The following is a 22,489-nucleotide window of genomic DNA, read 5'->3' as shown; positions in this document are numbered from 1 at the left end:
TTCATCCATCTCATCAGAACTGATTCAAATGAATTCTTTTTAACGGCTGAGTAATACTCCATTGTGTATATGTACCACAGCTTTCTTATCCATTCATCTGCTGATGGACATCTAGGTTGTTTCCATGTCCTGGCTATTATAAACAGTGCTGCGATGAACATTGGGGTACATGTGTCTCTTTCAATTCTGGTTTCCTCGGTGTGTATGCCCAGCAGTGGGATTGTCATAAGGTAGTTCTATTTGCAATTTTTTAAGGAATCTCCACACTGTTCTCCATAGTGGCTGTACTAGTTTGCATTCCCACCAACAGTGTAGGAGGGTTCCCTTTTCTCCACACCCTCTCCAGCATTTATTGCTTGCAGATTTTTGGATCGCAGCCATTCTGACTGGTGTGAAGTGGTACCTCATTGTGGTTTTGATTTGCATTTCTCTAATAATGAGTGATGTTGAGCATCTTTTCATGTGTTTGTTAGCCATCCATATGTCTTCTTTGGAGAAGTGTCCTCCTAATATGCCCTATCTCGGAGAAGGAAACAGCAACCTACTCCAGTATTCTTGCCTGGAGAATCCCAGGGACAGAGAAGCCTGGCAGGCTAGAGTCCATGGGGTCAAAATAGTCAGACACGGCTTAGTGACTAAACCACCACCACCACCATGCCCTATCTCCAGACACAGTCACAGTTCAGGTTAGGGCTCCAACATACACCTTCTGGGGGAACACAATTCAGCCCACAGCATATACCATCTTCCAGAGTTCTCCAGTGAGGCTGAGCCCCAGTTACCCATCTCCCAGGAACTTGCTCACTAATGCATGCTGAATTAGTTTTTTTTCCTTCCCTCTTCATTTTCCTGTCTTCCCACCAGACTGTCCTGAGACTATCTCCCAAATGAACAGTTTGCACTCAAATTTCAATCTCAAGGTATCCTTCTGCTGCTGCTGCTGCTGCTGCTAAGTCGCTTCAGTCGTGTCCGACTCTGTGCAGCCCTATAGATGGCAGCCCACCAGGCTCCCCCATCCCTGGGATTCTCCAGGCAAGAACACTGGAGTGGGTTGCCATTTCCTTCTCCAATGCATGAAAGTGAAAAGTGAAAATGAAGTCGCTCAGTCGTGTCCGACTCTTAGTGACCCCATGGCCTGCAGCCCACCAGGCTCCTCCATCCATGGGATTTTCCAGGCAAGAGTACTGGAGTGGGGTGCCATCGCCTTCTCTGAAGGTATCCTTCTAGGGGAACCCAGCCAATGACCGGAGCGCATAACGGTGGCCTGCCATAGACCAGATGAGATTTTAGAAACCCTTACCAACGGTGTCAGGAATTCTTTCCTAAGGGCTCTGTAGGAAGCCACTAAGGTCTTAAGCAAAGGACTGAATCTCTGGAAGGATGTAGAGAAAGGATTAGAGGAGGTAAAAAGTCGACTCAGGCAACTAGTTGGGAATCTATTCTTCAGTCAAATTAGGACTAAATTGTGAGCCATATTAGAAAGGAGGCAGTGAAGACAGAGACTGACTTGGTGCCTGGTCCATAGTGAGCCACTCAACAAATATTTTTGGATGAAAATTAATGAATGGGCTCAATTTACCCAATCTCAGGGTAGACTGACAGAACTCAAAGACTGATTAGATCTGGGGCTGGGGGGAAAGGAAGGAACTGAAAATGCTCCCCGTCTGCAGAATTAAACAGCTAAGTGGATTCTGGTTCTATTTGCTGAATATGGATATAGCCTCGAGGAGCAGGGGCAGATACAGGCGGTAGGAGATGAGTTTGATGCATGATATACATGTGAGACATCTAACTGATGTTGAGTAAGCAGTTGACTATACAGGTTTGGAGCTGGGTAGGAAATCAACCTGAATATTCATTGAAGGACTATTGCCAAAGCTGATGTTCCGATACTTAATGCCACCCAATGAAAACAGCTGACTCATTGGAAAAGACCCTGATGCTGGGAAAGACTAAAGACAAAATGAGAAGGAGGTGGCAGAGGATGAGATGGTTGGATGGCATCATGGACTCAATGGACGTGAATCTGAGCAAACTCCAGGAGATAGTGAAGGACAGAGAAGCCTGGCATGCTGCAGACCAGGGGGTCGAAAAGAGTTGGACATGACTCAGCGATAACACCAGAGATGCCTATTTGGGTCCCACCAGACCAGCCACGTAGGAAATATGACCCAGAAGGTCTCCACTTCCCCTACTTTCTGGAGTTCTCTCTAAAGTAATATTTTAGAAGGACTATGATGGAGTGTGAAGGAGTATTCCTGGGTTGGGAAGATCCTCTGGAGAAGGAAATGGCAACCCACTCCAGTATTCTTGCCTGGGAAATCCCATGGACAGAGGAGCCTGGAGGGCTATAGTCCACAGGGTCTCAATGAGTCGGACATGACTTAGTGCCTAAACCACCAGCATGATGGAGAAGCTACTCCGTGCCAGGAATTGTACCAGGTGCCTATTTAATCATCAGAACAGTACGAAACATTATCTCCACTTATAGATGAGGGATTGAGGTGCAGAAAAGTGAAGTTACTTACTCAAGGTCACACAGCTGGTAAGCAGCTTCGGAAAAATTCTGGACTATCTTACTTCAGATTTCATGGCCTTAAAGAAAATAAGCATCAACAAAGAGTGGTTCTGTATCCTACATCTCTCAGCTTCACTGCACCCCACAATGAGCAATTTCCAAAGTCAGGTGCATTCACTAGAAGGATCTTTCCATTTCAGGGCCCAAAGACTCTCTGCAGTGCCCTGCTGAGCGACTCAGCAGTCATCTGGACAGTTCTCTCTCCAAGTGGTCCCCCTGCTGGTGACCCTGTTGTGTACAATTCAAACTGAGGTCTCAATTTCTGTCTGTAGATTTGCTTTTTCTGGACATAGCATCTAAAAGAAATTACATCATGTGGTTTTCTGCAAGGTTTTCTTAGTGTGCTGTATAAAAGGTAAAATATTTAGTATTTCTTCAACACCCTATGAAATGGAGGGAATAATCCAAAGCCTCATTGTTTCTATTTAAAAATAGAACACACTGCCTTGGATTTGCTAATATTAATATATAGTCCTGAAAATGTCCCAACTATTTTCTCTTCCACAAATAAATATTTTTTTGTAAATCTGCATTAAACTTAAACATTTATTTGGAAAGGACTGACACTGACATTCTTCAATGTTATATATTTTCTCTTTAGGTACACAGTACTTCCTTTCCAATGAAATATGCTAATTCAAAAGTTTTAAGAGCTTTAAAATATATGTATTATTTAGGTTTTAAATATATATTATCAGTGTTATAAACTCTGTTCTTTCTGTGATATTTTTATATGGCATATTTTCCCATAGTCTGTTCTAAATCATTGTTTCTGATAGGAAAGCTATGGAATTGTGAATTAAAATTTTGGAAAACAGTATAGAGGTTCTTCAGAAAATTCAAAATAGAACTACCATATGATGCAGCAATTCCGTTTTTGAGTATTTATCCAAAAGAACTGAAATTAGGATCTCAAACAGACATCCGCACTTGTAAGTTCACTGGAGTATTACTCACAATAACCAAAATGTGGAAACAACGTCAGTGTCCATTGATAGATAAATGGATATACAAAACATGGTATATTCATTCAATGGACTATTATGTACCTTTAATAGAAGGAGGAAATACTACCGCTTGCAACAACATGAATGAACCAGGAAGACATTATGCTAAGTGAAATAAGCCAGTCACAGAAGGACAAATACTCTATGATTCCACTTATTGGAAATACCTAAAATACTCAGACTCACAGGAAGGGGAAACAGGGAGCTGCTGTTCAACAGGAATGAAGTTTCAGTTATGCAGCTGCATAAATATTAGAGATCTGCTGTTAGACAGAGTGCCTATTGTTAACAATACTGTTATTATACACCTGAGACTTTAAGAGGGCATATCGCATGTGTTCTTACCACAATAATAAGAAAACCAAGTGAAAAACAATTATACAAATACAGCTTCTAAAAATGGAAGCTATTATCCATATGGCCCCGTTCTCCATGTGGAGGCAGTGTCACTCCGCATGTTCAGATTCCTTTAATATGTTTGTTAGAGGCAGAGTTTCATAGACGACTTTCTGGTGCGGGGGTGGGCATCCCACCTGAGGCTCAGAGAAGGCTCCAGAGATTGGGCAAGCTGATAACTTGAGCCCAGGAGATGAGCTCACTTTTTCTGCAAGTCACTGCCCTCTGGCAAAAGGCAGAGCCTGAGAAACTAGACCTTAGGTGAGAGGCGCTGAGGCAGAAAAAGACATGGTCAGTGGAGTTCATCCTGGAAACTGTCTGCATCTGACTTCCCCCACCCTCCTCCACACTGGAGCCAGCGTGAACACGTCTGATCGTACAAGTGTGTCCCTGCTGGCTCACCCAGCCTCCCCTCTTGCTCCATTTCTCTCTCTGAGACCCTAACCATTTCCCCACCTCCATAAGGAGCTGACTCATCATGCTCATTTCCACCTCTAGGCCCTGGGACACGCCCTTGTCTCTGTCCCAGCCCCTCTCAAGTCCCAGCCTCCAAAACGACTCATTCTTGCTCACTGTCAAGCTGGGTTTAGCTTGACAGTCAAGCTCACTTCCTCTGGGAATTTTTTCCCTGAGTCTCAAGACTGGGCTGGGTTTTCCCTTAACACTTGGCTTTCACCCCTGTTCCAGGGGTTACCCAAGTCTGCTTCTATTGCCCCTTCCCCCCCAGACTGAAACCTCCTCCAGGCAAGAGTCAGAATCTGTCCAACATCTGACCTCATGAGATAACCCAAGTTAGAACTGCCCAGTCAACTTGCTCCTAAATTCCTGAGCCATAAAAAACTGTGAGATAGTAAGTGATTATTGTTGTCTGAATCATTAAATGTGGGATAATCTGTTATGTAGTAATGGACCGTCAATGCACTATCAAAACTCGATGGTTTTAAACAACCATATCCCAGACTCCGTAGGTTAGTATCTGATGATTCTCTTGTGGCTTCAGCTGAAATCAACTCAGCAGTACTCAGCTGATGGATGGGCTGGTTGGGAAGAGCCAAGTTGGTTTTACTCACGTACCTAGCACTTTGGGGGCTGGAAGGCAGAACTCAGCTGGTAGACCATGGAGCATACTCTTGGTCTATCTAGTATGGTCATCTCAGAGTGGACTTTCTACAGGCAGCTGACCTCCCCCGCAGTCCTTTTATCCCAAAAGAACCTAGAAGAAGCTGCCTGCATGTTTATGATCCAGCTTTGGAAGCAACATAGAGTTGTTTCTGCCATATTCTGTTGGTTGAAGCAGGCATAAGACCACCCAGATTCAAGGAGAGGAAACAGATCCCATTTCTTGATGACAGGAGTTATCAAATAACATGTAACCATTTTAAAATTAACTTTAAACACGTAATCTATATATGATAGAATGTACCCACTTAAAGATAATTTGATGAGTTTTAACAAATACATACACTCTTGTAACCACCACCACAATCGAGCTTAGAACATTTCCTTCCTCCTGTCGTGTTATAGTCAATCCCTTCATCCCCCCCAGCCCCACCCCCACCAGCATTTGGTAACCAGTGATCTGCTTTCAGAATTTTCTAGAATTTTCTGTGATATGGTATATAACTTTTCACGCTTGACTTTTCACTTAGCTAAATGCTTTTATGACCATCATGCTGTTGGATGTATTGATGCTTAATTTCTTTTTTATTACTAAATAGCTTCTATTGCATGAATGTAAACTTTTTACTTATACAATTACTTGCTGATGTACATCTGAGTTGTTTTCAGATTTAGATTATCATAATAAGGCTGCTTGGACATTCATTTTAATTTTTTTTTTGGATAAATATCTAAGGGTACGGTGGTGGTTTAGTTGTTAAGTTGTGTCCAGCTCTTGCAACTTCATGGACTATAGCCCACCAGGCTCCTCTGTCCATGGGATTTTCCATGCAGTACTGTAGTGGGTTGCCATTTCCTTCTCCAGCAGATCTTCTGGACCCAGAAGTCAAGCCTGGGTTTCCTGCATTTCAGGCAGATTCCTGCACTGCAGGTGGATTCTTTACCGACTGAGCTACAAGGGAAAACAAGGGTGTGGTAGCTGGGTCATACAGTAGATATGTTTAACTTTATAAGAGATTACCAACTTGTTTTCCAAAATGGTTGTGTCATCTTCCTCTTCCACCAGTAATACAAGAAAGTTCTAGCTGTTCCACATCCTTGTCAACACATAGTATTATCAGTCTTTTTAAGTTTAGCCATTCTAGTGGGTAAATAGTGATATCTCATTGGGGTTTATTTTGTATTTCCCTTATGACTAATGATGTTGAGCATGTTTTCATATACCAGTTGGCCAATGATATATTTTCTTTTGCAGAGTGTTTGTTCAAATCATTTGGCATTTATATCCGACTATTCTATTTTCTCATTACTGAGCTTTAGAAGTTATTTATAAATTATGGATACCAGCCTTTAGTCAAGTATATAAATTGAAAATATTTTTCCAGATTGTGGTTTGCCTTTTCATCTTCTTAAAACTAATTGAAGACTAAACACCTGGGAATTTTACTGCTAAACATAAAGTTGCTCATATTTGGAAACAGAACAATTTTGCAAAATCGAGTAAATAAGTTAAGTATGTGGTCCCTAAACTAAGGTTCCTAAAGCCTTTCTCAGTCTGGGCCGTCTTCAGGCACGCAGATCCATCTCCAAATGAAACCTCGAGCAGGAAGGAGCCTGATACCTAAAACTGAGCTTGTGTGGTTGACACCGGGCTGCAGCAACCTTCCTGCCGAAAGAGGAAGCTCATCTGAACCTTTGAGAGACTTCCCAGGATAATGCACTGAGCACTGAAAACCCCTCCGCTCTCACTTCCCCTTCATCCCTGAGGACTGCGCTCAAAATTCTTCTCTTCCCTAGTCCCCTTCTCTCAAATTTATATTCCTCTTCTGCCATAAAATTTATTCTTTTTCAACTCATGGGGGCCCCAAGATAACTTCTGGACACAAATACAGGGGATTTTCTTACAATGCCAATGAAATGTTCCACGATTGCCTAGAACATTCTTGAATTTAACTTGACTTCAAGGAACCAGAAGACAAAATACTGTGCATGATGACTCTTTGTTTTGAAACTCATGTAACTGTTTCTTAAGAATTCCTGCCTGTTGACCTTAAAAACATACCAAGTAAGTGATTAAAATTCCATTTTCTTTTTAAAGAAACTAAAGAGCAGAAATACTTAATTTTGATTAAGTCCAAATTATTATTATTATTAAGTCCAAATTATTATTATTATTATGTCTCTCTCTTTAGATTCAAGCTCTTTGCCTACCTAAGGTCCCAAAGATTTTCTTCTGTGTTTTACTCTAAAAGTTCTATAGCTTCAGCTTTTATGTTCAGAACTATGATTCATTTTTAATTTCCTTGTGTATGGTCAAAGTAAGCCTCATTTTTTTTCTCCCCAGATACACAATTGCTACTGTAGCATTTGTTGAAAATAATATCCTTTTGTTAATTACCTTGGCATTTTTGTCTGAAGCAACTGGCTATATGTATTTCCAGATTTTTTGCTCATGTTCTATTTACTTGAATGGGGTTTCCCAGGTAGCACTAATGTTAAAGAACCCACTTGCTAATGCAGGAGACACAAGAAACGAGGGTTTGATCCCTGGGTGGGGAAGATCCCCCGGAGGAAGGCATGGCAACCCACTCCAGTATTCTTGCCTGGAGAATATCCCATGGACAAAAGAGCCTGACCAGCTATGGTTTACAGGGTTGCAAAGAGTCGGACATGACTGAAGTGACTTAGCACGAACACACACATTTACTTGAATGTTTATCCTATGTGGTCATGTTCGAAAATGGCCTGAAAGCTGAATTGCTCTTGTGACACCACACACTGAAGCCTCCAGGCACCATGCACAGCACCTGGCTCAAGCTCCTGGGACATGACCCTCTGTCTCCGACTTAGCATCCTGGGCTCCTCTTCCCCAGAAAGAACAGAGATCACACAATTAATTTCCAAACTTACTCAGAGGAGATCAGTGGGAGAGAAGAGGTGTGATTTCTTTTTTGCCAGAGTACTCTTCATTCAACTTAAACTTGGTTTGAAGAGATGACGAGACGTAGGCTGAAGAGCCATACCTCCAGCCTGAAGGGGAAGAAAAAGAAATGCAGCCTTTATCCCCTGGAGGAGGAAAGGGCAACCCCCGCCAGTATTCGTGTCTGAAAAATCCCGTGGACAGAGGTGCCTGGCGGACTACAGTCCAAAGGGTAGCAAAGAATCAGACATGACTGAGCGACTAAGCACGCATAAATACAGTGGAAACAACCCCATTTTATAATCATACCAGTGGATGACAGGTCAAAACATTATCCCTTCAATGTGTTTGTCACCATGCCTGCTTAAAGGTGATGTAAACTTTTCATCTCAAGAGAGCATTTTACTTCATGACTGTTTTACAAAACACCAGTTTAACTGCTTCCAATTTTGGGGGAACCAAGTTTTTGGATGAGAAGTTACAGCAGGGCTTTTCCAGTGCTGAAAAGTAACTTTGTTGTCAGTTAAAGCTCTGATTTACCAGAAGTCTGAACTGTTTTACAAAATCAGTGGGTTAATCACTAGCTCATATTTCTAAAAATTATTGTGAAACTTAATACATTTGGTTGACTGCCTTATGGTTTATTTGCAGAGGTAATGAAAATAAGTTTAAAAGTATAAAATGTTTAGCCACAGAAATACCAAACAAATTCTTTGTGTTTCTATCAAAATCAGATAACACAGTTGGCTTTTTCTACCACAGACACTCTCCTACCTCTATTTCTGCATCATTCAACACGGAAAGGCTAACAGAAAATCAAGGCCAAACGAAGAAACTCAGCAAATGGTTTTTATCTGGCTTCACTGTTTGACCACCAACTGGCAAACACCATAAGAAAAACTGCACAGGAGATAAATGATAGGGTAAAAGTACATTTTTGACCATGGGCCCAGACTCTAGCAAAAGAAGCTGGCCTAGAATTTATAGAATGTGATTTGGGAATGAATTCAAAGTCCTGAAGAATCACAAAATTGTTTTTCCGTTTAACAACAACAACAAAAATCCCCGTGCTTTAAAAACTGGGATGGTGGTAGCTTTTCTCCTTTTACATCTGTACTCTATTCAATTAGTTTACTCCCCAACCTGTTGCTGCTCTTCTAGAGAAGACCAAGGAACTAAAAACACTTTATCAGATATGTAGAACACAGCAAATAATTGACACTGAACAAATATAAAACTCTAATAGAATAAAGGGCAGTTTGAACAAGATAGAAGACATAAATGACTTCAAACTAGCTACATTTCAGGTGACTTTTTACTTAGAAAAATTACCTTAACCAAAGGTAATTAATATTTTTATTCGCTGCTGCAGTTCTCATCCATAAGCTCTTAATATGTATTCATGTAACAGCATTAATCATGAAATATAGGAAAATGTATTTTTAAAAAATCAAATTCAAGGATGCCAAATGGCAGACTTATAAGACAAAAAGGATGGCTAATTGACTCAAATGTAACTAAGTGCTCTCAGAATATAAGAAATTGTCTTGAGGCAGGAAATGGGAATGAACCCAGGTGAGAAAAAGGGGAAATTCAGAGGTTGTAGGTGTATGTTTTTCCCCCTTGAAATCAGGAGTTCAGTTCAGTCACTCAGTCATCAGCATCAGGTTCTTTTCCAATGAGTCAGTTCTTCACATCAGGTGGCCAAAGTATTGGAGTTTCAGCTTCAGCATAGTCCTTCCAGTGAATATTCAGGACTGATCTCCTTTAGGATGGACTGGTTGGTTCTCCTTGCTGTCCAAGGGACTCTCAAGAGTCTTCTCCAAAACCAGAGCTGCCAAAAGTGGAAACAGAGGGAAAGACGAAATCTATACAGGGTTTCTTGAGGTTTTGGAGCGAAAAAAAAAAAAAAAAGGTAAAACGAGAAGGAACATTAGCAGGATCAAGGGCTTTTAGAGCTGCAAGTTACCTTAAAAGCATTTAGTCCAGGGGTCTGCAGTTCTCCTTGGAGTTAAACCCGGGAGAATGCTGACACAAGATGAAAGCAGGCAGGAGAGAGGCCTCAGTGGCGGAAGGGGCGGGGTGGGCGCGGAGAGGCGGGCAGAACTCACATCCCTTTCCCATCCTACAAGCTGTCGGAAAACCACTGTCCACTCCTGATGTCTAACTTTACAATGGAAGAAACAGTGAGTAGCTTACAGTCGCAACACAGAGCCTAGGTCTCAAACCTCTACACCACTCGAGGCTTCCCGGTTTGCTGCGAGAGGGAGTTAAAAGTGGGCGAGTGAGTCTTGGAAGCAAAGTTATGACCAACCTAGGTTCGTTATGATCAACCTAATATGCTAGACAGCATATTCAAAAGCAGAGACATTACTTTGCCAACAAAGGTCTGTCTAGTCAAAGCTATGGTTTTTCCAGTAGTCATGTATGGATATAAGAGTTGGACTATAAAGAAAGATGAGTGCCAAAGAATTGATGCTTTTGAACTGTGGTCTTGGGAGAAGACTGTGGAGAGTCCCCTGAACTGCAAGGAGATCCAACCAGTCCATCCTAAAGGGCAGATCAGTCCTGGGTGTTCATTGGAAGGACTGAGGTTGAAGCTGAAACTCCAATACTTTGGCCACTTGATGCGAAGAGTCGACTCATTGGAAAAGACTCTGATGCTGGGAAAGATTGAAGGCGGGAGGAGAAGGGGACGACAGAGGATGAGATTGTTGGATGGCATCACTGACTCAATGGAATGGGTTTGAGTAAGTTCCAGGAGTTGGTGATGGACAGGGAAGCCTGGCGTGCTGCAGCCCATGGGGTTGCAAAGAGTCGGACACAAGTGAGCGACTGAATTGAACTGAACTGAGCTGAGGGAGTCTCGGTGCAGCTGCGCGAGTTGAGACGGTGGGAACCCGATGGGCAGACTGCGGGAGCGCGGACTCTCGACCTGACTGTTCCCCGCTGCGGCCACAAGGGGGCGCGCCCGGCCCGCCGCTCGCGGCTGGTGGTGGTGGAAGGGGGAGGCCCGCGCGCGCCGGTCGCCTTGGAAACGGAGGGCTCGGCGGCTGCCCTGAAGTGAAGGGGCCGGGTCCGCCCGCCCGCCGTGCGCGCTGCCTTCGAGTCCACTGCTGTGTATCCACACCCGGAAGCCGTCCAGGGGAGGTCAGGACACTACCTAGCCTCCTTGCGCGGCCCCGGCTCCTTCCAGTCTGACTCTTAAGACTTTTTATGAGCATCTCCGCCCGGCCATTGGCTCTGCGGCTGGCTCCGCCGCAAAACGGGCCTGGGGTTCTGACTTTCTGGGGGTCCAACATTGGGTGAAGTGCTGGGCGGTTAGGAGCCGCTAACCTAACCTTTTCACCCAGGAGACACAGAGGGAGGAAGAACTTTTTGGATCCGATCAGAATACTAACGCATCTGTCTTCCCGCCTCTCAGTAGAACCCCTGGATACGTTGCTCGTTTGCCTTTCTGAGATCTCAGCTTTCCTCCGGAGAGCAGGATCTGACTTTCACTCAGGTTTGTAACCTTCGTGATGCCCTCAGCCTCTAGCACACAGCGGGTGCTCGGTAGACTAATCATGCCTTCTGTTCGTATGGGGCTTTATCGCTTGGCAGTTTTCCCAAAGCATTTGAGCCTCATTAATAATCCTGACAGGTAGGAAAGATGGAAGAGAAAGCGAGGGTCAGAGAGGTCTAGCGACCTGTCCGAGGTTATAAAACTCCTTCATGGAGAAGCTAGGTCTAGACTCCAATCTCCTTAGTGCTCTTCTCGCTGAATCCGCAGTCTGGTGAAAGGCTTTAGATGACAGACCCCCCAAATCCTTGCGTCCTTAGTACCAGCATGGAGCCCTCCCGCTGCAGGAGCTTTGTAAGCTCTCGGTGTGGCACTGATGGCCCTCACCCTCGGCTTCTTGCCCTGGCTGCTGGCAGCATCCTTCTAAATAGGACGCTTGGCTTCTTTCATTAATCTGTTAGATTTGTATAGCAGCTTGTTTGTCTCCTCATTCCCCTTCTTACCCCGTAATTCTTCACTGGGTGGAGAGTTGAGAAAGCAGCTGGGAGGTGAGAGAACAGGTCACATCTGATGAAAAAAAAGAGAGAGAGAAAGCTTCCTGTGAAGGCAGAGAAGGAAAAGAAGAGGACTAGGTATTTATCAACATGTGTAATAATTGCTCATTGTTTTCTTTCCACCACCCCCAAGACCCAGCCCCAGCTGGTACACTTTATTCACTGTTGAAGGAGAAAGGTCTTTTCATTCTCCTTTGCCATCAGAGTGTGGAAAGTCCTGCACGTATATATGTCCATGATTCTCACAATATTCTTTTCACGGTTATGTTTCTTTTCCAAATTGGCTGTCTCTTACATTTTAAAGTTGTTTGGGGCTATATGTACATAATCTATACAAAAGAGGTGGGTCTGAAATTTTGTGAGACTAAATTTAGGTGATATTATCACTACTAAGAGCCTTTAAATGAATTCAGGGTTTTTTTTTAATATGCTGGAGAGCATTTCTACAACATTTTAGATTGTATTAAAAATGTATCCTAGCCTAACTGGGAATTTGAATTTAAAAGTCATTTTACTTTCCAAATTCAGGGTATATACAATATTATGAGCAAATAAATAGGACCGTCAGGAAAGAAAGTGACTGTGCGTTATTTGCCAGTCAAGCATTTGAATCAGACCTGAACACCCAGTTTGTGCCCACAGGAGATGGTGACCTATATGCTAATATCTGTTTTGAATTAAATGAGTTGCTGAAGTAGTTACCATTCAGTATTTGAGGAGTTATACTTTGTTGAAGATGAGTGCCTTAATGGTTAGACGTCAGATTTAACAAAGGCTTTTGGAAGTACTGCATTATTACAGCTGTTGTTAGACTGACATAATTTTATAGCTTGTTAATGGCAAAGCCATGTCTAGACTTCAAGACTGCCAATACTCATGGAGAGATCTTTTTTTTTTAACTAAATCATGCTCTCAACCCCTGATGGAATCTTATTCAGAACTTTTATCATTACTAATGCTATTAAGTAAATATCCACCATTTCAATCTATCTATGAAACATTAGCTAGCAAACATCAGGATCCACTTCAAATGTCTAGAAAGGCATTAGGGCAGAACTGCCGCTCCCAGCCTCCATAGAACTGTGAAAGGAGTCATTAGGAAGCTTCTGGATATTCATGACTCCACAAAGTCATGAGGAACTTTCTAGGTGTTGAGCCAGGACCCTGAGATGGTGCAGGAAAGGACAGACTCCTTGTTTGGGGGATAATGCAGAAGGTAAAGAATCCACCTGCAATGCAGGAGACCTGGGTTTGAGCCCTGGGTCAGGAAGATCCTCTGGAGAAGAGAATGGCTGCCAACTCCAGTATTCCTGCCTGGGAAATCCCATGGACAGAGGAGCCTGGTGGGCTACAGTCCATGGGGTCACAAAGAGCGGGACACAACTGAGGGACTAACACACTTTACAGAGTCAAAGCATTATGGGATGAGAAGATATTTGAAGAAGATGGCTTATTATATATTGCTTTTTACTAAATAGACTTCTTACTTTTCACTGAGAAGCACTTGGGGAATATTTTTGAAATATTTCATGATAGAAAATGACTATGGAATAGTCTCTGAAAAGGCTGGATACCCAAGTCCTTCAAACCCAGCCTCCTCACCGGCCCTCACTGCGTGTGTGTATGTGTGTGTGGGTGTGCACTCCGTAATGTCCAACTCTTTGTGACCCCATAGACTATAGCCCACAAGGCTCCTGTTTCTATGGAAATTTCCAGGCAAGAATACTGCAATGGGTTCCTATTTCCTCCTCCTGATCCACTGATCGAACTGGTGTTTCTTACATCTCCTGAACTGGCAGGTGGATTCTTTCCACTAGTGCCACCCATAATGTATCTTACTGATGCCCCAATAGAGTTGGGAGAGGAAAAGCAAGCACAAAAGATCATGCCCTGGGGAAGTGTCTCTCTAGCATTTATGACTTGTATGGTTTTCTAAAGCCTTTTAGAGTTGCTGTCTTTTTTTTTAAGTTCTATTGGAGTATGCTTCTTTCTTCCTATCAGTCTAAGCAGAGGTCTCACCTCTTTTATATTTTATAACTACAGGCCAGAAAAATTGCCACAGATGAACAGGCACTTAATAGACATTTGAAGTTACTGACAAGTTTTCGTTTGTCAGAAATTATTTTAAGTGAAATCTTCTTGGAGGATAGTTATTTTGTAGCTGTTTTTTCTAGAATTCTCACCTTTCCCTGAGATAGGAATCCTCTAGGTGGTCAGGAACTGTAAATCCTTGTCAATGTTTATTAAAATCCCCACTGTTTGTAGGACATTATCTAATGCAAAAGTACATTTTGACAGAATGTCATTCAGTTCAGTTCAATTCAGTCGCTCAGTCGTGTCCACTCTTTGTGACCCCATGAATCGCAGCACGCCCAGCCTCCCTGTCCATCACCAACTCCTGGAGTTCACTCAGACTCACGTCCATCAAGTCCGTGATGCCATCCTGCCATCTCATCCTGGGTCATCCCCTTCTCCTCCTGCCCCCAATCTCTCCCAGCATCAGAGTCTTTTCCAATGAGTCAACTCTTTGCATGAGGTGTCCAAAGTACTGGAGCTTCAGCTTTAGCATCATTCCTTCCAAAGAAATCCCAGGGTTGATCTCCTTCAGAATGGACTGGTTGGATCTCCTTGCAGTCCAAAGGACCCACAAGAGTCTTCTCCAACACCACAGTTCAAATGCATCAATTCTTCAGCGCTCAGCCTTCTTCACAGTCCAACATAGCTCACTGCAAAAAGGCAACTGTTAGTCAGGTGACCCAAATGGCTTACTAATTTTCTATAAAGAGTGTGAAACAATGAATCTTAATATAGTTTATGCACAAACCACTTATGCTTAATGGATCCACATTTTCACTCATTTTATTAAAATCTTTTGCCTTGAGCTGCAGTTAGGTAACTAACTGTACGTTGGTCGGAGAGTCAGAAACGTAAGAACCAGGTAACTGAAGTAATTGAGCAAAATGAGGTCATTTTTCCTGCAGCACCAGATGGGTGCCACAGGTGGGAACCATAACACTTGATCCCTTCCATATGACTCAGAAAGAAAATTAGAGGTTAATGTTATTTGTTTCCGCTTTTAAATAGAATGTTTTATAGTAAAAGTTTTTGTTAAACACTAAGTTCTTGTAAAATGAAACCCTTGACAGCATGCTATGGTTTTGTATAGCTGTTAAGTTAAAAATGCTAATTTTAAAATAGAAAATAATATAAAAATTCCATTTTCCTGAAACAAAAGATAGCAATTTTGTTTTCCTAGTGATAAGTTTCTGTGAACTGTGCCAGTATGCGGCCTATGGAATCATTCTCAATACTTCCACATCTGAAATGATAACACAATATATTAACCTGTCTTAATGAATTGAATCTTTTTGATATGTCTCCTTTGTGGTTCCAGCAAATATATTGTAGTATATTTGCATTCACAAATCCTAGAATCTATTAGGATACAGAGGTGAACACACTTGGCTGGAAAAGTCTTAGGTACCAAGACTGAACCTCGCTAGAGGTCTGGTTATGCAAACAGCAAGTCTGCAGGGGAAAAGTGTGTTTTTGTTTCAGAGAGTGTTTCCATTGTGGATCTGAATGATTTATGTAGATTGCCTATTCAGTGATCCAAATCAGTGATGAAGGCTGATGGTCGAAAACCACATGGATTTGTTTTTACACCTCACCTCTTACTTGGCAGCAGGCAGCATTCGTCTGCTTTAGCTACCTAAAATTTACCAGATTATGCTTCTGGAGCCATAACTAAAGGGGCAAAAGTACGTACTAAGTTCTTTGTATATGGCAGACACTATGCCAGATGCTTTAAATATTAACCCATTTCCTCCTTCTCCTGCATTGCAGGCAGACGCTTTACCCTCTGAGCCACCAGGGAAGCACCATTTCATCCTTACTAGTGTTTAAAATAAGAATTTTGTTCTCACTTTACAGATGATGGAACTGAAGCTCAAAAAGATTAAGTAGCCTGCTCAAGGTCACCTAGATAGTAGGTGGTAGATGTAGGATTAAAATATGTCTACCTGACTCATCCATCTAATTGTTCATTTGACAAGGACCGCATCTACTGTGCTAGGAGGGGAAATACAGTAATGTACAAGAATTACATCATCCCCACTCTCATGGAGTCTCCAGCCATTTTAACAAGTAACTACAAAGGTTATGTTTTTCCTACCACACCCACCTAGTAATACATTGAATACAGGTTAGGTACTTACCTTCTTGAGGTCTGTTGTTGTTGTTTTTCAACAACAAGTCGTGTCCAACTCTCTGCAGCCCCATGAATTGCAGCACGCCAGGCTTCCCTGTCCTTCATCATCTCCTTACATTTGCTTAAATTCATGTCCACTGAGTCAGTGCTGCCATCCAGCCATCTCATCCTCTGTTGTCCCGTTCTCCTCTTGCCCTCAATCTTGCCCAGCATCAGGGTCTTTTTCAATGAGTCAGAACTTTGCATCAGGTGGTCAAAGTACTGGAGCTTCAGCTTCAGCATCAATCCTTCCAATGAACACCCAGGGCTGATCTCCTTTAGGATGGACTGGTTGGATCTCCTTGCAGTCTAAGGGACACTCAACAGTTCAGCACCACAGTTCAAAAGCATCAATTCTTCACTCAGCCTTCTTTATAGTCCAACTCTCACATCCATACATGACGTCTGGAAAAACCATAGCTTTTACTAGATGGATCTTTGTCGGTAAAGTGATGTCTCTGCTCTTTAATACACTGTCTAGGTCTGTCATAGCTTTCCTTCCAAGGAGCAAGCATCTTTTAATTTCATGGCCACAATCACCATCCACAGTGATTTTGGAGCCCAAGAAAATAAAGCCTGTCACTGTTTCAATAGTTTCCCCATCTATTTGCCATGAAGTGCTGCGACCAGATGCCTTGATCTTAGTTTTTTCAATGCTGAGTTTTAAGCCAGCTTTTTCACTCTCCTCTTTCAGCTTCATCAAGAGGCTCTTGAGTTCCTCTTCACTTCCTGCCATTAAAGGGTATCATTTTCATATCTGAGGTTGCTGTTATTTCTCCCAGAATTTTGATTCCAGCTTGTGAGTCATCCAGCCCAATATTTCACATGATATACTCTGCATATAAGTTAATAAGCAGAGTAACAATATACATTAATAAAAATCCAAAGATTAAAAATCTGTCAAGAAAAACTATAATCTTAAAAGATGTGCATTAGTACCCATACCGAATTCTCAAAGTGTTCCTCCTTACCATCAAAACTAAAAACAGTGGGTCTGGTTTTCCCTTTTAAAAAACATTATTTTTGATGTTTCTTATTGTAAGATACAAAAGCAATTAATAGCTGATAAACAGTCACTGGTAATGATAATACATTATTTTTATCATCCTTATTTTGAAACTTCTTAACCATTTAAAAAACATTTTTATTAAAGTCCTTATATTTGCTCTTTATAGCAACCCTGGCCAAACCTAGTTCCTTTGGATCCCTGTTCTGACTCTTTTGGAGCCAAGTTTCCTGGTCCTCATAGAAGGTTGTGCTTTTGTTTCATCTTAATTTTTAATAACTAAAAGACATTTATTGAGCTGCTGTTACAGGCAGAGCACTCTACCAAACACTGTGGAGACATGAAATGATTGAAAAAGTTAAGTACTTGCTCTTAAAGAAGCTCGATGGGGGCAACAGTTGTTGATGGATAGTGTAAGAGAGTGAGTCTCAGAAAGTTTGGGGTCCTGGTCTAGACCTGCTGTAAGCATGGAACTCAGACTCAAGAATCCAGCTGATTCCTGATGACCCAGCATTATGGATGATGTCAGCTCTGGGGACACAGGAGCAATCTGGATGGAAGAGCCAGTTTTAAGTTAAGTCCCAGAAGTGCTTGATCTAATAAACACAAGTAAAGGAACAAGGGATTTATTTATTTTTCCTGTATCTCTTTTTTCAAACAGGTATTCTTCTTACTAGCTAAGCAACACAATGGAAACCACGGCGAAAACAAATAAAAGGGATATTCAAGATGGGCCGCCAAAAGAAGTCAAATTGCCTATCAGTGAAGCACTTCTGGACTATCAGTAAGTTTAGATTATGAAATCCTGAAGTTCTCATGCATAAGTGGCAAGCACTGCTAACACTCACATAATTCCAGCGGAAAAGGAAGCGTTCCAAAGCTGTCAAGGAAGCTGGATTAGAGGCATAATTTCACTCTCATGCTACGTGCATATTTTTTTAAGGTTTTGGCACCTTGGCAGGAACACAAGCCAAGCCATGAAACAGCATTCCTGAATGGGTTTTGGCTCCCTCGCCCCCTCCATTGAATTATTGGTCACTCTCCCTCAAATGCACAGCAACTTGCTGGCTTACCTCTTCAAATAGAGCACACCTCAGTTAGTGTCCATTTACAAAAGAGTAAATGTACACACACTTCTCTTCTTCATCTAACTTTTTATTTCTAGACATTCCAATTTGCATTGTCCTCAAATACCTACAAATCAAACCCAAATGATTTATGGTTATTTTCAATAAGAATGGGCTTCCCTGGTGGCTCAGCTGGTAAAGAATCTGCCTGCAATGTGGGAGACCTGGGTTTGATCCCTGGGTTGGGAAGATCCCCTGGAGAACAGAAAGGCTACCCACTCCAGTGTCCTTGCCTGGAGAATTCCATAGACTGGATGGTCCATGGGGTCTCAAAGAGTCGGACATGACTGAGCGGCTTTCACTTTCACTTTAATAAGAATACCTTAATATTTCTATCCCAGGAGCTGGAGACGAGACTACAGGTGATACTTTTCATATGTTTCTGTTTTATCTAACTGATGGAGAGTAAGCCCTTTAATAGCTTTTGAACTTCAACTTTGGGTCCCGGGTTGGTGTTTTAATGTGTAACACTTAGGAAGTGAATGAATACATGTCAGTTTTATTTGTTTGTTTTTCAAATAAGAAGGCACTTCATGCCTATTGAGCAAGTATTTGAATGTTAACCAAATACATAACAGGCAAGTGCTGATCACTGGCGGGCAAGAGTGAACCGGCCCACACGGTCCATTCCTAACGAAGCGCGGGAGATGGACGTTAAACACACAGTCCGGTCTTTCCTGAAAAGTTGCATACCTTAAAGAAGATGCTGCGGAAGAACAGTGTAGGGTGCTCCGCGATTGCGTAACTGAAGGACTGGACAGACTCAGTGCGTGCGTGCTCGGTCATTTCAGTCGCCGGGATCAGGAAGAGCTCGTCTGAGGGGGCGATGTGGGCGCTGATCTCGGAAAGAGGAGGAACAGGTGTTACAGAGCCGGAGTGATAAAGCGGGCGGGTGAGGAAGGGCGTGTCGCAGCCCAGGAACGGGCAGAAGGCAGAGGGAGCGAGAGAGGGCAAGCGCAGGGGCAGATTAGCAGACCCCCGTGGACACGTGGGTCTTGGGACTAGGCGGCCGTCTACTGGAGGGGGACAAGGTTGAAACTGGGGAGCAATGCTGGAGACCAGGTCTCTGTTCAAGGGAATCGTTCTCAACGACCTTCAGGGAAAATCCAATGTCCTTCTTGTGAGACTCTGAGTCTGTACGTTCTTATTAGAAGACGGTGAGTGAGAGGGTCAGAACACTGACGGCACCCACGGGAAGGGACTTTTCACCAAGTGCCCTTTTACTTAACACTGGAGGTAACATTAAGCGACGGTCAGATGCTCCCTGCACGCGTTTTGCAGCGTAACTGAAGACGTGGCGCACAGTGGCTTCTGAGAGGTGGGCAGAAAGCCCAGCTCTGTGACTGCAGTCTGGCCTCTCACCTTTTCCCCACGGCCCACAGGGATGGCATCCAGCTACCGCTCCTTCTCTCTCCTCTGGGTCAACCAGAGGCCAGTCTTTCTCCTCTTCAACAGAGGTTTCGCACATTTAAAAATCCTCATGATCTAGTACAAGACGGAAGTTGAGTTCCCATGCTTTCCATTCTCTTCCTTTGTGGAAACTAAGTAAACAGCCTCATGGACTGGAACAGCCTGGGCCTTCCTGCGCAACACGTCAGCTGCTCCCTGAGGTCCCAGGCGACGGGACTATGGCCACATGATGAATAGTCAAGACGCCCGTCTCACCATCTGAGGAAGAATCATCCAAGGGTCCCCGGCAGCATCTTATATTTCTCTTAGACAACCTCAGCCCCTAACAAAGAGCTCAAGGGCCCAGAGCAGGTGGTCCATGACTTCTGAACAACTGAACTTTTCTTAATCTCTCTCAAGAAAATAAGGCCGTAGACCTCTGTGGTGGTTGGCAAAGAACTGAGACTGCCAGTGTTGAATCTGCAGAGTGATCGTGTCTTAGTCACCCTTTTTCCTCAGGGAATTTGTTCCAAGACTCCCAAGGGATGCCTGAAATCATGGATAGTACCAAACCCTTTATATACTATGTATTTTCTTCATGTATATACCTATGACAGAGTTTAATTTCTAAATTAGGCACAGTAACAGATTAACAATAAATAATAATAAAATAGAACAGTTCTAACAATATACTATATTAAAGTTATGTGAATGTGGTCTTCCTCTCTCCCTTTAGCAAAATATCTTACTGCATAATGCTAAATCTCTAGGTGATGGTGGTTTTTATTTTTTCTTTTATATTTATTCCCCCCAACCCAGTTTTCAACAACAAGTATGGACGTAGGTATAGCAATAGGTACAGACATAGTTACGGGTTTTAAAAGTATAATAAGTAAGAGTATAGATTCTTTTTTGGAACCCAGATTTGTGTTCCTTCTCAGAATTTTTAACAAAATTGCATGGAAGAAGGAAGTTGACACATTACTACATTAATACTCAATAAACAACCTATAATAAAAATAGGAAAGAGTTTTATTCAAGCCAAACTGAGCCCAGGGGACACAGATGCAAGAAGCAGTTGAATTGTGTTCCACTGACTGCAAAATGGGGAGGCTTATGTAGGCAAAAGGGCTACTTTGGTGCCTCAGTGGTAAAGAATCCACCTTCCAATGCAGGAGATGCAGATTCTATCCCTGGGTTGGGAAGACCCTCTGGAGATGGAAATGGCAACCCAGTCCAGGATTCTTGCCTGGAAAATCCCAGGGACAGAGGAGACTGGTGAGCTACAGTCCATGGGCCCAAGAGTTGGACACAAATTAGTGACTTAACAACAACAGCAACATACAGGCCCAAACCACAGTTACATATTTGTCAAGAATTAGGGTTGGAATTGGTGAGAAGCAAGGATTGGTTGGGATCCAAAATGATCACACAGTTACCAGGGAGACTTTAAGGCCATAAAATTGCAGCTGGCAGCCCCTGGCAAAAATATTATTTTGAAAATGGCTGGTGGTATCTTTGAGTTTGATACAGTTCAAAACAGAGTTCTCAGTGATATGGAAATGTGTCTGAAACCGCGTCCAGGGTGGCCGCCCAGCTCCATTTTGAATGCCTGAACCACAGGCACTCCGTTTTCATGTTCAAATGCACCCTTTTCTGTCACGGTTAAAGCAGATGAACAACAGATGCTTGACAGGCCACAGGTTGTTCTAGTCAGCATAAAGTCCAAGCCAAATCAGGAATAAGCCAGGGTGACTTCCCCGTGCCTCAACATGTGAAAATTCCTTCCATCAGCTGACATTTTGATAAGGAAGGAACGGACACGGTGACGATGCGTTGCATTAGGGTCAATTCCATATCACTGTGCTTCAAAACAGCGCAATACCCTTTTCAAAGTGCTTCGGTGTATATTAAGTGCTCAGTATAAACCTCATTGGTTTATTTTCCCACTCGCTTCAGCATTTAGTGTGACATGTGGGTTACTAGGCCACTGAGTAGATAAAGGAGATGTGAAAAGGAAGAAGTGTTCAGAGACCAGGGAGGCTTGAATTCCCACAGTGGCTAATGAGGCTTCCCCTGAGGCTTAGCTTCCTCTGAAAGTGAAAGTGTTAGTCATTCAGTCATGTCCTACTCGGTGACCCCACGGACGGTAGCCCACACCAGGCTCCTCTGTCCGTGGAATTCTCCAGGCCAGAATACTGGCGTGGGTAGCCTTTCCCTTTTCCAGGGGATCTTCCCAACCCAGGGATCAATCCCAGGTCTCCTGCATTGCAGGCGGATTCTTTACTGTCTGAGCCACCAAGGAAGCCCTGCTTCCTGATAAATTCATCATCTCTGAGGCCCGAGGAGGCTGCAGTGAATTCCCAGGAGAGGCTAGGTGAACGCTCCACAAGGGGGCCGTTGGAGCAGCCAAACCTTTAGGGCATCTTAGAATCCACCCCACCCCCAGGCTTGCTGATGCCACTCAGACCTCTCCAAAGTGCCCCCTGCAGAAGCAACTCAAGGCAAAGCCTAAAGGATTTGCTCATTTTTAAAATGTTCTGTTTTTCTCTTCATTTGGAAAGAAAGAGCTTTATTTTTCTTTCTACTAAGTTTACAATATCACAAATATAAATGATATTCCAGGAGAAGGACTGAGGACA

At 43.0% G+C, this 22,489-nt stretch overlaps 2 protein-coding genes across 52 annotated transcripts in view; one reads left to right on the top strand and one right to left on the bottom strand.

Annotated features, from left to right (window-relative positions):
- Window positions 1-5,666: 5,666 nt before the first annotated feature.
- The window catches only part of LOC138426378 (uncharacterized), a 63,459-nt gene continuing 46,636 nt past the window's right edge, over window positions 5,667-22,489 (bottom strand). For 8 of the 50 annotated variants that reach the window (XR_011251575.1, XR_011251577.1, XR_011251583.1 and 5 more), the window contains 6 exons: window positions 19,152-19,293; window positions 16,294-17,160; window positions 14,260-14,802; window positions 12,026-12,089; window positions 8,011-8,130; window positions 5,667-6,052 (listed from right to left, as the gene is read on the bottom strand). Coding sequence is in view for 1 of the 50 variants with exons in the window: in XM_069564864.1 (XP_069420965.1) it covers window positions 8,071-8,130; window positions 19,152-19,293 (202 nt within the window). In the remaining 49 variants the exon portion in view is untranslated. Of the gene's footprint in view, window positions 6,053-8,010; window positions 8,131-8,640; window positions 9,855-12,025; window positions 12,090-14,259; window positions 14,803-16,293; window positions 17,161-19,151; window positions 19,299-19,820; window positions 20,397-22,489 lie in introns of those variants that run through there. The other 42 variants (XR_011251595.1, XR_011251593.1, XR_011251599.1 and 39 more) reach the window with 23 other exon arrangements.
- The window catches only part of CCDC83 (coiled-coil domain containing 83), a 55,258-nt gene continuing 43,849 nt past the window's right edge, over window positions 11,081-22,489 (top strand). The window contains exons 1-3 of one of the 2 annotated variants that reach the window (XM_069564850.1): window positions 11,118-11,170; window positions 11,448-11,525; window positions 17,993-18,115. In XM_069564850.1, coding sequence (XP_069420951.1) covers window positions 18,021-18,115 — 95 coding nt within the window. In that variant the 5' untranslated portion in view covers window positions 11,118-11,170; window positions 11,448-11,525; window positions 17,993-18,020. Of the gene's footprint in view, window positions 11,526-17,992; window positions 18,116-22,489 lie in introns of both variants that reach the window. The other variant, XM_069564849.1, reaches the window with a different exon arrangement.

This window comes from Ovis canadensis, chromosome 21 (genome assembly GCF_042477335.2).
Source record: "Ovis canadensis isolate MfBH-ARS-UI-01 breed Bighorn chromosome 21, ARS-UI_OviCan_v2, whole genome shotgun sequence".
NCBI classification, from domain to species: Eukaryota; Metazoa; Chordata; class Mammalia; order Artiodactyla; family Bovidae; genus Ovis; species Ovis canadensis.
The sequence above is the reverse complement of the archived record's forward strand: the minus strand, read 5'-3'. Positions and strand labels throughout refer to the sequence as shown.